At 40.8% G+C, this 12,601-nt stretch overlaps 1 protein-coding gene across 1 annotated transcript in view; it reads left to right on the forward strand.

The window, feature by feature from the left end:
* LOC309349226 (uncharacterized protein) overlaps nt 1-9,466 on the forward strand; it is a gene marked incomplete at its 5' end in the record, with an annotated part of 141,475 nt that extends 132,009 nt beyond the window's left edge. The window contains 3 exons of the mRNA XM_081874974.1: nt 57-263; nt 5,859-5,995; nt 8,661-9,466. Of these exons, the coding sequence (XP_081731100.1) occupies nt 57-263; nt 5,859-5,995; nt 8,661-8,664 (348 nt within the window). The 3' untranslated portion in view covers nt 8,665-9,466. The remainder of the gene's footprint in view (nt 1-56; nt 264-5,858; nt 5,996-8,660) is intronic.
* Between the last annotated feature and the right edge of the window lie 3,135 nt (nt 9,467-12,601).

Here is a 12,601-nt window from a genome sequence, read left to right on the forward strand (position 1 = left end):
ATAGGGACCAAGCTCATGGCAGAAATGAAATAACCATATGATCTCTCCTTCACTAGGTAATTGTCTGTGATTATATCTGGAAAGACCATGCCAATAAGCCTGGTGTCTCCAATACTGGCCTCCATCTCCCAAATGAAATCTTGAAATCTATCGGAAGCTCAGGAGGGGTCACTGTTCATGTATCTATATACACAGTTCATCTTGGGGGCTTCCAAGAACTGTACAGGCACTTCCTTAGACTGCCTAGTGGTGCTATTGTAGAAGTAAGTCCCAACATTCTGATTTTTGATGTGATGTAATTGTTATAGCCAAATGACCATAGGCCATTGTACAGTGTATTCAGGATCATTCTGCACTGGTCACTTGATAGCATTCTACACAAATCAGTCTCCGTAGTAAAGAATTCATATACTGCCCTAAAACCGGAGGTCTCAGGGCGGTTCACAGAATAAAATCAAGATATAAAACCACAAAATACATATTAAAAATAAATGTTAGGGGACCTTTTGGAGCAGATCTGGGAGAAAGAGAATTGTTGCTGTGTTAGGAGAAATATGGTCATGTTCTGCTTGATGTCACTTGTTGTGTGTTTGTGCTCCTGCCACACATATAGTAAGAAAGTTGTCTATTCATTCGTTTCTATTTATCGTCTGCGTGAACAACTTCAGTTTGGGATTAGGAAGGAGCAATGTGCTCCGTGGGGAAATGTGTTCTTTGGAGGGGGCATCTGAATTCTGAGAGAAAGAGGGAGGGAAGAGGAATATATAGTGGTGTGTGCTTGAGAAAAGGGGAGAGGGAGGAGGGAGGAGGCTGCATGCATGTGCTGGAAGGAAGTTGCAAACTCAGTTTCCTATGGATTGGCAGTGGCCTTCTGGGGTTTTAGCCTCAGCATTGACGCAAGCACTTTCTGCATGCAAAATTGCCACCTCCCTAAAAACAAGTCATTGTTTCATTCACAGTTCTTCCTTTTTAAATTGTCCTTTGAGTTTTAGCATTTTAAATGCATTTAGAAGCCATGCACAGAGCATTTAAAACTGGTGATACATTGTGATAACACAAATATGGCACTTTTTGTTTTGTTATTATCTTGGCTTCTGCTGCCTTTCATTCACAGTTCTTCCTTTTTAAATTGTCCTTTGAGTTTTAGCATTTTAAATGCATTTAGAAGCCATGCACAGAGCATTTAAAACTGGTGATACATTGTGATAACACAAATATGGCGCTTTTTGTTTTGTTATTATCTTGGCTTCTGCTGCCTTCAGTTGATTTCTTATTAAGAGGGCAACGGTAAGCCACTTTTAACTCAAGAAGAAATCAGTTTCTTATTAAAGGGTAAGTAAAGCTTAATGTTGCACGGAAACTTTTTTCTTTCTTTTTTTTGGGACAGCCTGCTTTTTATCTAGTTTTTAAAAAAACAAAACAAAACCACCCTTAAGATTGAATCACTCTAAACACAGAGAAGATGAAAGGGAGATCTTCCTTACCCTCCACAATTGTTTGAAACGAAGCAAGCGGTAATAAGATCAGACAGTCTGGGTAACTAGCCTATTACTTCATGAAGCCGTTTACATCCATCCATATGCTGCACATGATGCTTAAGCTCTTGTGTCTGCCTTGGAAAGTGAATAAAATCATCTGGGCTTATTTGGAATGCAAGATCAGATATGGCATGCTGAGTGACACTTAAAAAGAATGAAGCGGTAACTGTAGCTTATTTTCCGAAACAATCTTGACACTAATGCTAAATTATAGCTTGGAATCATCTAGCATTTTTACCTTTATGAGGAAAGGCTTTTTACATATTTAACATAATTCTAGGGAAAATATACTGGCATTATGTATAAAGATATGTATACTGTAACCAAAGGGCATGTATATTCCCCAGTAGAACACTTTCCGCAATGTTATTGCCATTTGGTGTCATTTCCTAACAAATATAAAATACGATCGGTAAACAAACTAGACTTTAGATTTAAGCTGACAGCTGTTCCTTCAGAAGCAATATTCAGATATTTAATCTAAGGAACACCGAATGTGTTGTGGCTGTTTGAGAAAACTGTACTTTTATAAAAATGAAGGGCTGCACAGTTTGGCGCATTGTTCTTGGAACTGGTAAGGACATATCAAACAGCTCTCAAATCGCTTACACATTTGTGGCTGGTGAGTGCTTCCTGGGGAAATAAACAGATTACCTAATGCTTTATTTTGAAAGCAATTCACTGTATTTAGATTTGAACTCTTACTCTGAGTACCACGAATGAGATAACCCATGAACAAGGCCATTGATTATACTGAAATGTTGTACGTAGTGAAAGCAAACCCAAATGTGTTGGTGGTTACGTTTGCTCACATGCAGTGGAGCCCCAAGTTAAATGCTTTCTGCACCAGAAGACTGCACATTCATGGGAGGGAGGGAGGACTTCTACTGCAATCCAAATCAGAGAACATCAGGGATGATTCGATAGCCTCATGCAGGAGCTAATTGGCCCTTACTTGGATCAATTCATTGACATATGAATGGCTGAAATCTTCACAGAGAGGATACCTTGAACAATTTCAAGGCATAAATGCAAATGATATGTAAGTCTGTAAGTCATAAATGAAGAGCTGTGGACCCAGTAAAGAAAAGGTGAGGCATCACCTTCTGATGAAAGTCAGATGACATTGAAGATGGCCATGAGTATGCACTAGCTGTGATATTCAGGGATGGCCACACATCTGTATTTTGGGGCTTGTAGCATTTCTGATCAAGATGGATGACCCTTGCTCCGAAAAGCATGGTAAAAATTAAATTAAAGCGTTCAAGAAAGCTTAGATACATGGTGTCACTTTCAGTAGACGCTAGTCTGCGGTATTTTTTTTTAATGCCTGAATCACCAAGGTGCCAGAAACTGCTTCAGGGGTCCCTGCTTCAACTCACGCAGCCATATACAGAGGGAGTGTGTGTTCACTTTACCTCAGACAAGCCAAAATCCTTCTGATGAACTCTACTTCTGCTCGGCATTCAGGATTCACTCCAACCAAATGCACACACCTAATTTAAATCAGCTCCAAATCTCTGGGACTCGAGATCTATGAAGGGACTAGGCCTCTCCAATAGACTATTATTCACATCCCAATCATCAACTGACATTGTTGTGGTTAAACCAGGGCTGACTTATAATGATGAATTATGAAGTCTCTCATTCACAGTGATGCAGAGAGCAGAAAGGTGAGACACATACACCTTTTGGCAAGGAAGTTGTAGTATTTGTTTTAAAAATTCAGATGATGTCTCACGTAGGGTTTCACCTCCCTGTCTCCTCCCTGGTACTGTGGGAAAGGGTTTGATATGTAGAAACAACTGGACTAAAGACATGTCTGCATGGCAATTTTGAAGACAGGTGGGATGCTCATCTAATAGTAATCCAAATCGCTGAAGCCTCTTTTGGCTTAAACTATACTGTGCTTCATGGGCACTACCTAGGGAAGACTGGGGGGGCAAGGACCCCCCCCAAAAAAAAAATTTCAAGGAGTTGGATGGGCCCCCTCAAAATTCTGTAGCGGCCATGCACACACAGCACGTGGTGGCACTCAATTCACATGTGTATGCCACAGGGCTTGCAGACAACACATGCTGACTTCACACAGTCCTGGCACCCTTGATTGTGGAGGCAAGGTGGCATGCTTGCTGTTGTTTCTAGCTGTTTGGAACAGTTCCTAGCTGTCAAATAAGAAAGCAAACCTTTTAAAAAGTTAGTCCTTGGTACCTTCTTATGAGGTGGCATAAGGGCTGCCTTTTAAAAATGTATGCCTTCTTGCTTCAGGCCTGGCTGCTATCAGACAACCTGGCCACCACCACAACCAGCAAACAAGTGTTCAACGTGACCCCAAAATTGATGGGGCGGAGTAATGTGTCGTCCCTCCCAGAGAGGATGTTGGAGGAAAACGAAACAGGCTGCCCACTTGGTTTTGGTGACACAATGTGTTGTGACATCTGTTCATTTGGAACAACTTGAAATGTAGCTGATTCTTGTACACTTTGTGCATTTTCCAACATGTGTGCATGCAAGTTAACATATGCAAAAGTAACTGCTACATTTATTTTTCTACTTAAAACTTCTGCTCTAATGTTTATATTTGGGAAATACAAAACGGATGCACTTCTGAAGCGATTTCATTCCATTTGATAAATGGCTCCTGAGTGAGGAAGAGCCTCGACTTGATGCTATGTCTGTTCCAGAAAGCAAACATAAATTGTGATAGAAAAATCTATGTGCCAGGATATTTAATTCCAAATGGGCCTTTTATGGATGAGGAGAAAACTTTGCTTAGACTTTGTGGTTCATTCCAAGTTTGCTCCAGCATATATCCACAATCCACATTCTTAATGTTTAAATGTTTCAAATATTTATTTAGCATATCTTATTGCTGATTCAAGTTTGTTTTTGTTTTTTTTAGAAAAAGCAAAAAAAGGTCAAAGATAATTACCAAGGCAATATTAGCTCAGCTTACCTAAACAAAAATATAACCTTTTTAAAAAGTACCTTGCAGCTACATAGATTGACAAAAACACATCAATTATAATTTTTACTCAATTTTATAATTACACTGTGAAGTGAACTTTTGGGCGAAGTTGATTAATTAAAAGGTTACTGCCATTGAGTCACTTTCAGAAGCAATGACTTGGCCTTTAATTAATTCAGTATTGAGACTATGTCCAATATTTATGTATATGTTTGTTTATATTTGTATACATGCTACAGTTTATTATATGCAAATTTGTTAACAGCTTATAAAATGTGAAGTGATTACTGTTATTATAGTTCTTAACATTTAATATGTGAGTTATATATAATTATTAAGTTAATTAAATTAAATATAATTAGTAAGTAATATATAATTATGAATTTTGAAGATCAGTCTCTGCATGAATAATTTTTTTGGCACCAATTGATTTCAATGCAGCATTAAGTACAAGCTTATTCTCATTTAATTTTTTTAAAGAGATGTGGTAGAGTTTGTGAATTTGCTGAATCTATTAAGAAATCTAGCCCATGTCACCAACTCCAACACAGTTTGTTCATTTCTTCCATCAGAATGGTGCATTCACCTTAATTGCTCATTGTCTTATATGTCCAGTCTCTACACCTGTTTGACCATCCATGAAAGATCACTCCCGTTTGCTTATCTTTATATAGGTAATGAGGACACCAATTGTGTTTGTCTTGACATAACCCATCAGTCACTCTCCAGCAAAGCCTGTAGCCCTAAATGATCCTTGATGTAGATTCTAGGTGATCCTAGATGCAGCATGACAGTGGGTCACGACAATATTATTCTATATTTGAATCACTCATCTGCGATATTTTTCCTACATCCAGTGTATTCCCAAAGCCAGTAGCTTCCCCCCTTTATTTTGTATACTTTTCTTACTCACTTCCCAACAGTATCCTACAGAAAGAAAATAGCTGAGCATGAGGAATGCAGTTCTGTTCTACTATATTTATTTCTTAGAGCTGAAGCAAAACCTAGGTGGATTCACCTTTCATGGGGAATTAAGTCTTCATTTGCCACTGTACATGTTATTAGTGACTCTCTCTGTACGCACACTCCCTCTATAGTGTTTTGGCAGGGCTGTTAAAAAAATTGCTACAAACACAGGAGTGGAATTCAACCATGAAACCCAAATTGTACATTAGAAGGGAATCTGGGTTATTGCCATGACAGTACCAAATTTCACACACAAAAGAGCTGCTAATCTGTAATTTAAACAAATAAATAAACTGTGCCCAGAGTCTGCTTACTTTTGTTTCTTTTGACTTGATATTGCACTGGACTGTGCCACAACCAATGAGCCTGCACACTGTATTTTTCAGGCATTTGGTGACATTAGTGGAATAAATTTCATACGCAATGAAGGGGGTGCATTCGTTCAGGAGCACATAAGTGAAACGGATAATGCACTGGGAATTTCTTCTGAGAACAAGCTAAGGGAAAGAAGAAAAGAATACAGGTATTACTTTCAGTGACTGCCGCTCTCTTGTAAACATGGAACAGAGTGCATCAAAAGCGATAGCGCTGAGCAAAAGCCCTCTGTAAGAAAAGTCCTCCTCCTGTTTTGACAAACTATCTGGTTTATGAACAAAAGCATCTACAGCCCTGTCATTCATGGTGGCCACAGTGGAAGGGGAGGAGGGCCGGATGATGGGTCCAATCCAGACCTGATGACTTTGAGGTTGGCTTAGCATCCAGTGGTGGCTTTAAGTCCATGGCCAGGGAACATATGTGAAATTTGTAAACACCATGACCAAGGCTGGATTATGTGGAATATGCTGTATTCTGCAGAACACAGGAAGTTGCCTTATATAGAGTCAGACCAGTGGTCCTTCTAACTCGGTATCTAGCAGGGCTCTCCAGGTTCCAGACAGGTCTTTCTTGGAGATACAGTGGATCAAACTTGGGGATGCAAAACAAGTATTCTACCACTGGCTATGACCCTCCTAGAGTAAGACTCCAGCTAAACTGACCTCCTGCACTAGCTGTGATATATGAGAGCACCTCCATTGCAAAACATGTCAATTCAGCTACCTGTGATTTATAGCATTCTCCAAAAATGGAGCCTACAGTCTCTTCATTTTTTAAGGATCTACAACAGATATGTGAGGGTCTGAGATAAATGAGATAAATGGAATTGTAATACAGAGTTAGAACTTTATTCACAGTACTACACAGGGACCTTGTAGCTCCTCTAGTACAACACCCTAATCAATACAAAATAAAAAAATTCCTTCCAGTAGCACCTTAAAGACCAACTGAGTTAGCTCTAGGTATGAGCTTTCGTGTGCATGCACACTTCTTCAGATACACTGAAACAGAAGTCACCGGACCTTTCTATATAGTGAGAAGGTGGGGAGGGGTATTACTCAGAAGGGTGGTGGGAATGGGTGATTGGCAGATAGCTGCGATGAGCCTGTTGACGACTCTTAACGACTGCAATAGGTCTAACAGGAAAAAGCAAGGGGTGAGAAGGTGAAAAATGGCTTTGTCATGTATAATGAGATAAGAATCCAATGTCTTTGTTCAAACCAGGTCTCTCCATAGTTTTAAGTTTGGTGATAAGTTGCAATTCAGCAGCTTCTCTTTCCAGTCTATTTCTGAAATTCCTTTGTAATAGAACAGCTACTTTGAGATCTTGTATAGAATGTCCTGGGAGATTGAAGTGTTCTCCTACTGGTTTTTCTGTCTTGTGGTTCCTGATGTCGGATTTATGTCCGTTTATTCTTTGGCGTAAGGTCTGGCCTGTTTGTCCAATATAGAGAGCTGAAGGACACTGTTGGCATTTTATGGCATACACAATAAAATGCCAACAGTGTCCTTCAGCTCTCTATATTGGACAAACAGGCCAGACCTTACGCCAAAGAATAAACGGACATAAATCCGACATCAGGAACCACAAGACAGAAAAACCAGTAGGAGAACACTTCAATCTCCCAGGACATTCTATACAAGATCTCAAAGTAGCTGTTCTATTACAAAGGAATTTCAGAAATAGACTGGAAAGAGAAGCTGCTGAATTGCAACTTATCACCAAACTTAAAACTATGGAGAGACCTGGTTTGAACAAAGACATTGGATTCTTATCTCATTATACATGACAAAGCCATTTTTCACCTTCTCACCCCTTGCTTTTTCCTGTTAGACCTATTGCAGTCGTTAAGAGTCGTCAACAGGCTCATCGCAGCTATCTGCCAATCACCCATTCCCACCACCCTTCTGAGTAATACCCCTCCCCACCTTCTCACTATATAGAAAGGTCCGGTGACTTCTGTTTCAGTGTATCTGAAGAAGTGTGCATGCACACGAAAGCTCATACCTAGAGCTAACTCAGTTGGTCTTTAAGGTGCTACTGGAAGGAATTTTTTTATTTTGTTTTGACCATGGCAGACCAACACGGCTACCTATCTGTAACCCTAATCAATGTAGAATCTTACAGCGATCCATGGCACATAGATGTCCATCTTAAGGATAAGGAAGCAATTCAGTTCAGCTCACATTTTATAGTGAATTTACCTAATCTGCACTTTCCCAAACAGCTATCGTCTGGAATTTGCACTTCTCAATATTTGCGTGCACCTCTCCAGTCAAAAAACATGTACGAGATGCATATTTTCCAAGCGTTTTCCCCAACCTAATGTATTTTTTTCCTACGTTATTTTCACTAATGTATGCATTTTAATGTGTACGAATGTGTTAAATATGGGGAAAACGCTTACAAAATGGGCCTATTAGGCAAATTGCATGCAAAAATGTGTCTGTTAGGAAATGTGCACTAAAATACTTACAATCTTTTGTAAGGACTTTTTAAAAACTGATGTGGAAATGTTGCAAGTGGAATTCAGCTGGAAAAATGAGAAACAGAGAAGCTAAAATGGGCCAACTGGCCTGACTGTAGTGTACTCACTCCTTAAATGCTTCCAGCAAAGCAGCGCCCACTCTTGGCAGTCCAGCAGGGAATTATGTGAAGTGTGTCTGTACACACCACACACAGAGAGCCAAAACAACTGGAAATTATAGGGTAAATTTTACTGGTGAAAATGTTAAAAGAACTGTAAATTGGTGGGACAATGGTGGTTGGCAACTGTTATGGTCTAAACAACTCATTTCCTTTTTATTTTTAGGTGAACCTGTTGTCTTCAGTAGCTAATTAATCAAGAAGAGTGCTGCAAATGCATCTTGATTCATATGACAATCTTCATCGCAGTCTACTAATACTTTTTTTTTACTGTGTACATTTATTATTGTATTGTATGATGCAGAAGGTAGTGCCCTCCAAACTTGTGACTGACTGCAGTCCAGATTTGGAGTGCTTTCTTATTGTGTTTTTTTGCAAGGGCTTTTCCCCTATTTTAGAATTCATTATATTGACCCTTGGAACCACAGAATGTACTTTAAATTTATTTCAGGGTTTTCCACAATGTACATGGGGAGCTGTTAAGCCTCAAAACACATGACAGCATGGTTTGGTTCTGAAAAGTAAGCATGCAAGCAAACAAATGTGGCAACTGCAAGGAAATCTTCCCAGATCCTCAGTAATAGGAGTAAGCTGATTATTTTGCCCAGAAAAAGAAATAGAAGGGAATAATGTGAAAATGTCTGTGAACTTGTATTTTGGCAAAACATTTCAATGTTTGCTTTAAGAACTTGACCTTGGAGGTTATTTTAAAAAGCATTGCATTTTGGATTTAGTTGCTGGATTTTAACTTAAACTTAACCAATATAAGCACCTACCTGTGGGCTAAACCACAGAGCCTAGGACTTGTCGATCAGAAGATCGGTGGTTCGAATCCCTGCGACAGGGTGAGCTCCCGTTGTTCGGTCCCAGCTCCTGCCAACGTAGCAGTTTGAAAGCACAAAGTGCAAGTAGATAAATAGGTACTGCTCCAGCAGGAAGGTAAACGGTGTTTCCGGGTGCTGCTCTGGTTCGCCAGAAGCTGGCCACATGACCTGGAAGCTGTCTGCGGACAAACGCCAGCTCCCTCGGCCAATAAAGCGCGATGAGCGCCGCAACCACAGAGTCGGTCACGACTGGACCTGATGGTCAGGGGTCCCTTTACCTTTACATTTTAGATGAGACTGAGCTAGATGGTTCTCTGGTCTGACTTCCTAGGGTCCTACTGCATGAGTGAATTCCCTCTCCAACCCCTGCAGCTGTCCCCCTTGGTATGCCCCCCCCCAAAGTGGGAAGTGAGTATGGTACATCTGTGAACCCAAGAACGATGAGTTCTTCCAAAAGTTACTTAAATTCCGCTGCAGCTTGACCATTCTTCTTCTCCCCCCACATGATAAAAGAAGCATCGCTGTATCCTAAGGTACTGTCAGCCATGGGATTTGGACACCTAGGAATGTCGGGTGTTGGAGGCACAAGTCCAGAGTGATGGGTAAGGAGCCTGGAGACAGATGCTGAGTAGATTAGCAGGAGTCTTAGGCGGGGCTTGGAAAGTCATGGTCTTGGTGAGTCATGGTTTGGCTTTCTAGGATGTGTGAAGCAGGTTGGAGAGAGACTGGAAAACACTCAACAAAGCTGAAAAGTGGAGGGCTTGGAAAGTGTATGGAGAACATCATGGACAAGGTTGTTGCCCAAGTAATGACCCAGGTCAGATCAAGTCAGGGAGGAATCAAGTGGCTGCCTAGATGAGTGCAGCTATATCAGAGCATGGTAGGATAATCCAAATGTTCCAGCTTTTTCCAGGGGGCGTGTCCCATGCGACTGGCACAAACACAAATCAGAAAGCTCCTTTGTCTAGTCCCTGTTGCTCCTGGAAAAAAAGGAGCTCAATTCAGTGGGAAGAAAGGGCATTCGGATCATTGGAAGAACCTTTTAAATGGGAGCAGGGACCTCCCCCAAATCCTTGGAATGACTGTTTCATAGTGAACACAATCCAGAGATTCATCAAGTTCTTACCTTACCCTATTAATTCCCATGAATGAGTAAAAATTACAAACCACACTTTGTAGTTTTGCAGTATTTTTTTGGGGGGCGGGGAAGCGTATCTAGTTCAACTCATATAGATTTGAATATAGATTTAGTTCTGTGTTATTGTTTCCTAAATCCTGCATGAATCCCATGGAGGTGAGGTGGTGGTGGGGGAGTCACTGATAAGATACGAACAAAATAGAATTTGGCTCGTAACTTGTACAGATTGTATTCTCCTCTGTAGTTATTAGCAACCTCATCCATATCACTTAGTTATAGTCACATAGTAATTGCCTGCCTATGGTGGCATTCCTTTTTACAATTTCCTCCTGTATAACTGAATATATGTAGTCATTACTGAAAAGTGTAAATAAAGAACCCTTTTAGTGCCATAGTTTCCCTAGGTACCCACTGTGCTCTTATTGTCTACAACATACTCCCGCATCTGTAGTTCTGGTCTATTATAGGATAAAGTCATAAGTATGAATTAAAAATTAAAATGCTTGTTGTAGACTGGAGAGCAAGGTCTATTAAAACATTTCCAGGAGAAAAGCTCCCACTGCACCTAGATGGATGGCAGTGAGCACCAGTTAAAGCAAGTGGATGAAAAATTAGAGATTTTCATCATTCGGTTAAATATAGTGCTAAGTGGTATGTGCTAGCATTAAAAGCAAATTACTTACCACTTCACCAATCACAGCATGGGAGAGTTCTATTGGAAGCAGTATTTTTCAGGAATGCTAAGGCATTGGTTTTATTAAATAAATCAGCTGGTTACACTGATGGAGTGAGCTGAAGGAGTAGCAGGATGGAAAAGATGTATGTGGATTATAATCTAAGAGAGAGAGAAGGAAGGAGAAGGAAATACCTAATTAATTGGTGCTCAGCCAATTAAGTGTCATTATACCTATTTCACTCTCAGCAATGCAACCCCCAGACACCAACAATGGCATGTAATGTCTGCCTTTTTGTGTTTTCATCAAGAGTTTTGATATTGTGCTTAATCTGCAAGTCCCAAACCACACATTTTTTGTTTAGCATTCTATTTAGATGCGATCCACACATCCGTGAGCACAATTGTAATTTATGAGCAGGCGGCTGAGGAAGAAGATCATCATCTGTGTCCTCACCAAATATGAGATCAGCATGAGCAGCATTGACAGCAAATATCAACTTTGGAGCTAGGGAGAGGGCAAAATAGAGGCTGGTTTGAGTCCTCCCCCGCTCTAAGCCCACCCAAAATTGACCGGGCACAGCCAGCCGTCTACTAGTAGGAGATGTACTCACAAACCTGATCCAGTAAGACAGGGATACCATTCCAACAAAGGAGCGCAAGATTTCAAGCAGGGTTGAAAGGCTGACTCATACAAAAGTAAGCTATATTCACTAGGACTGTGCCTCAGATTGTCTGAATCCTGAACCTCATAGGACCAGTTTGGTGGGATCTCAGCTTGGGCCAAGTTGGGTTGCCTAGAGTGAACTTGGACTGTCAGGGAGTAATGTGTCAGGTGGGAAGACTTCATTTCTTGTTTTGCCAGTGCACAGGGCACACACTGCAGAAACAGATCCCAGCAGGATTGAATCCTCTGCTTACCAGCTGATTAGGGTTTTAAAAAGCCTAATTAAATATTAATCCCACCCCCAAATTGATTCAGGGCCAGATCCAGGCTGTCAGGTGTTCCTCGGGGGAGGGGGGGTGCAGAGCTGTGCACATTCCTAATATTTAATTACCATTTTGCATGGTGGAATTTTAACCACCCCAAACTGCCATACCTCTTAAGCCAGGTTTGTGTGGGTCCATTCTCCATCGCTACCAGGCTTTATCCCTACCAGGCTCCATCCCTACCAGGGTACTCCAACCCTCTTAGGAGCAATGCTCAACACACACACACACACACACACACCACCACCACCACCACCACCACCACCACCACCACCACCATCACATATCTGTCTGCGTATGTCTAAAGCTTCTCAGAAGAATGCTCTCTCTCAGTGTGTGAGACCAAGAATCCAATATGGGGCTGTGTGGATAGGAGCTGTTTTTTTCTCAATGCAACAGAGGTAGGAAGTGTTATAAGCGTCTCTCATATCAGTTAATAGTTGACATCCAGTCTGCAATTGTTTTGGGGTTGCCTGAATATA

Source organism: Podarcis erhardii (assembly GCF_964252035.2).
Source record: "Podarcis erhardii genome assembly, chromosome: 8".
NCBI lineage: Eukaryota > Metazoa > Chordata > Lepidosauria > Squamata > Lacertidae > Podarcis > Podarcis erhardii.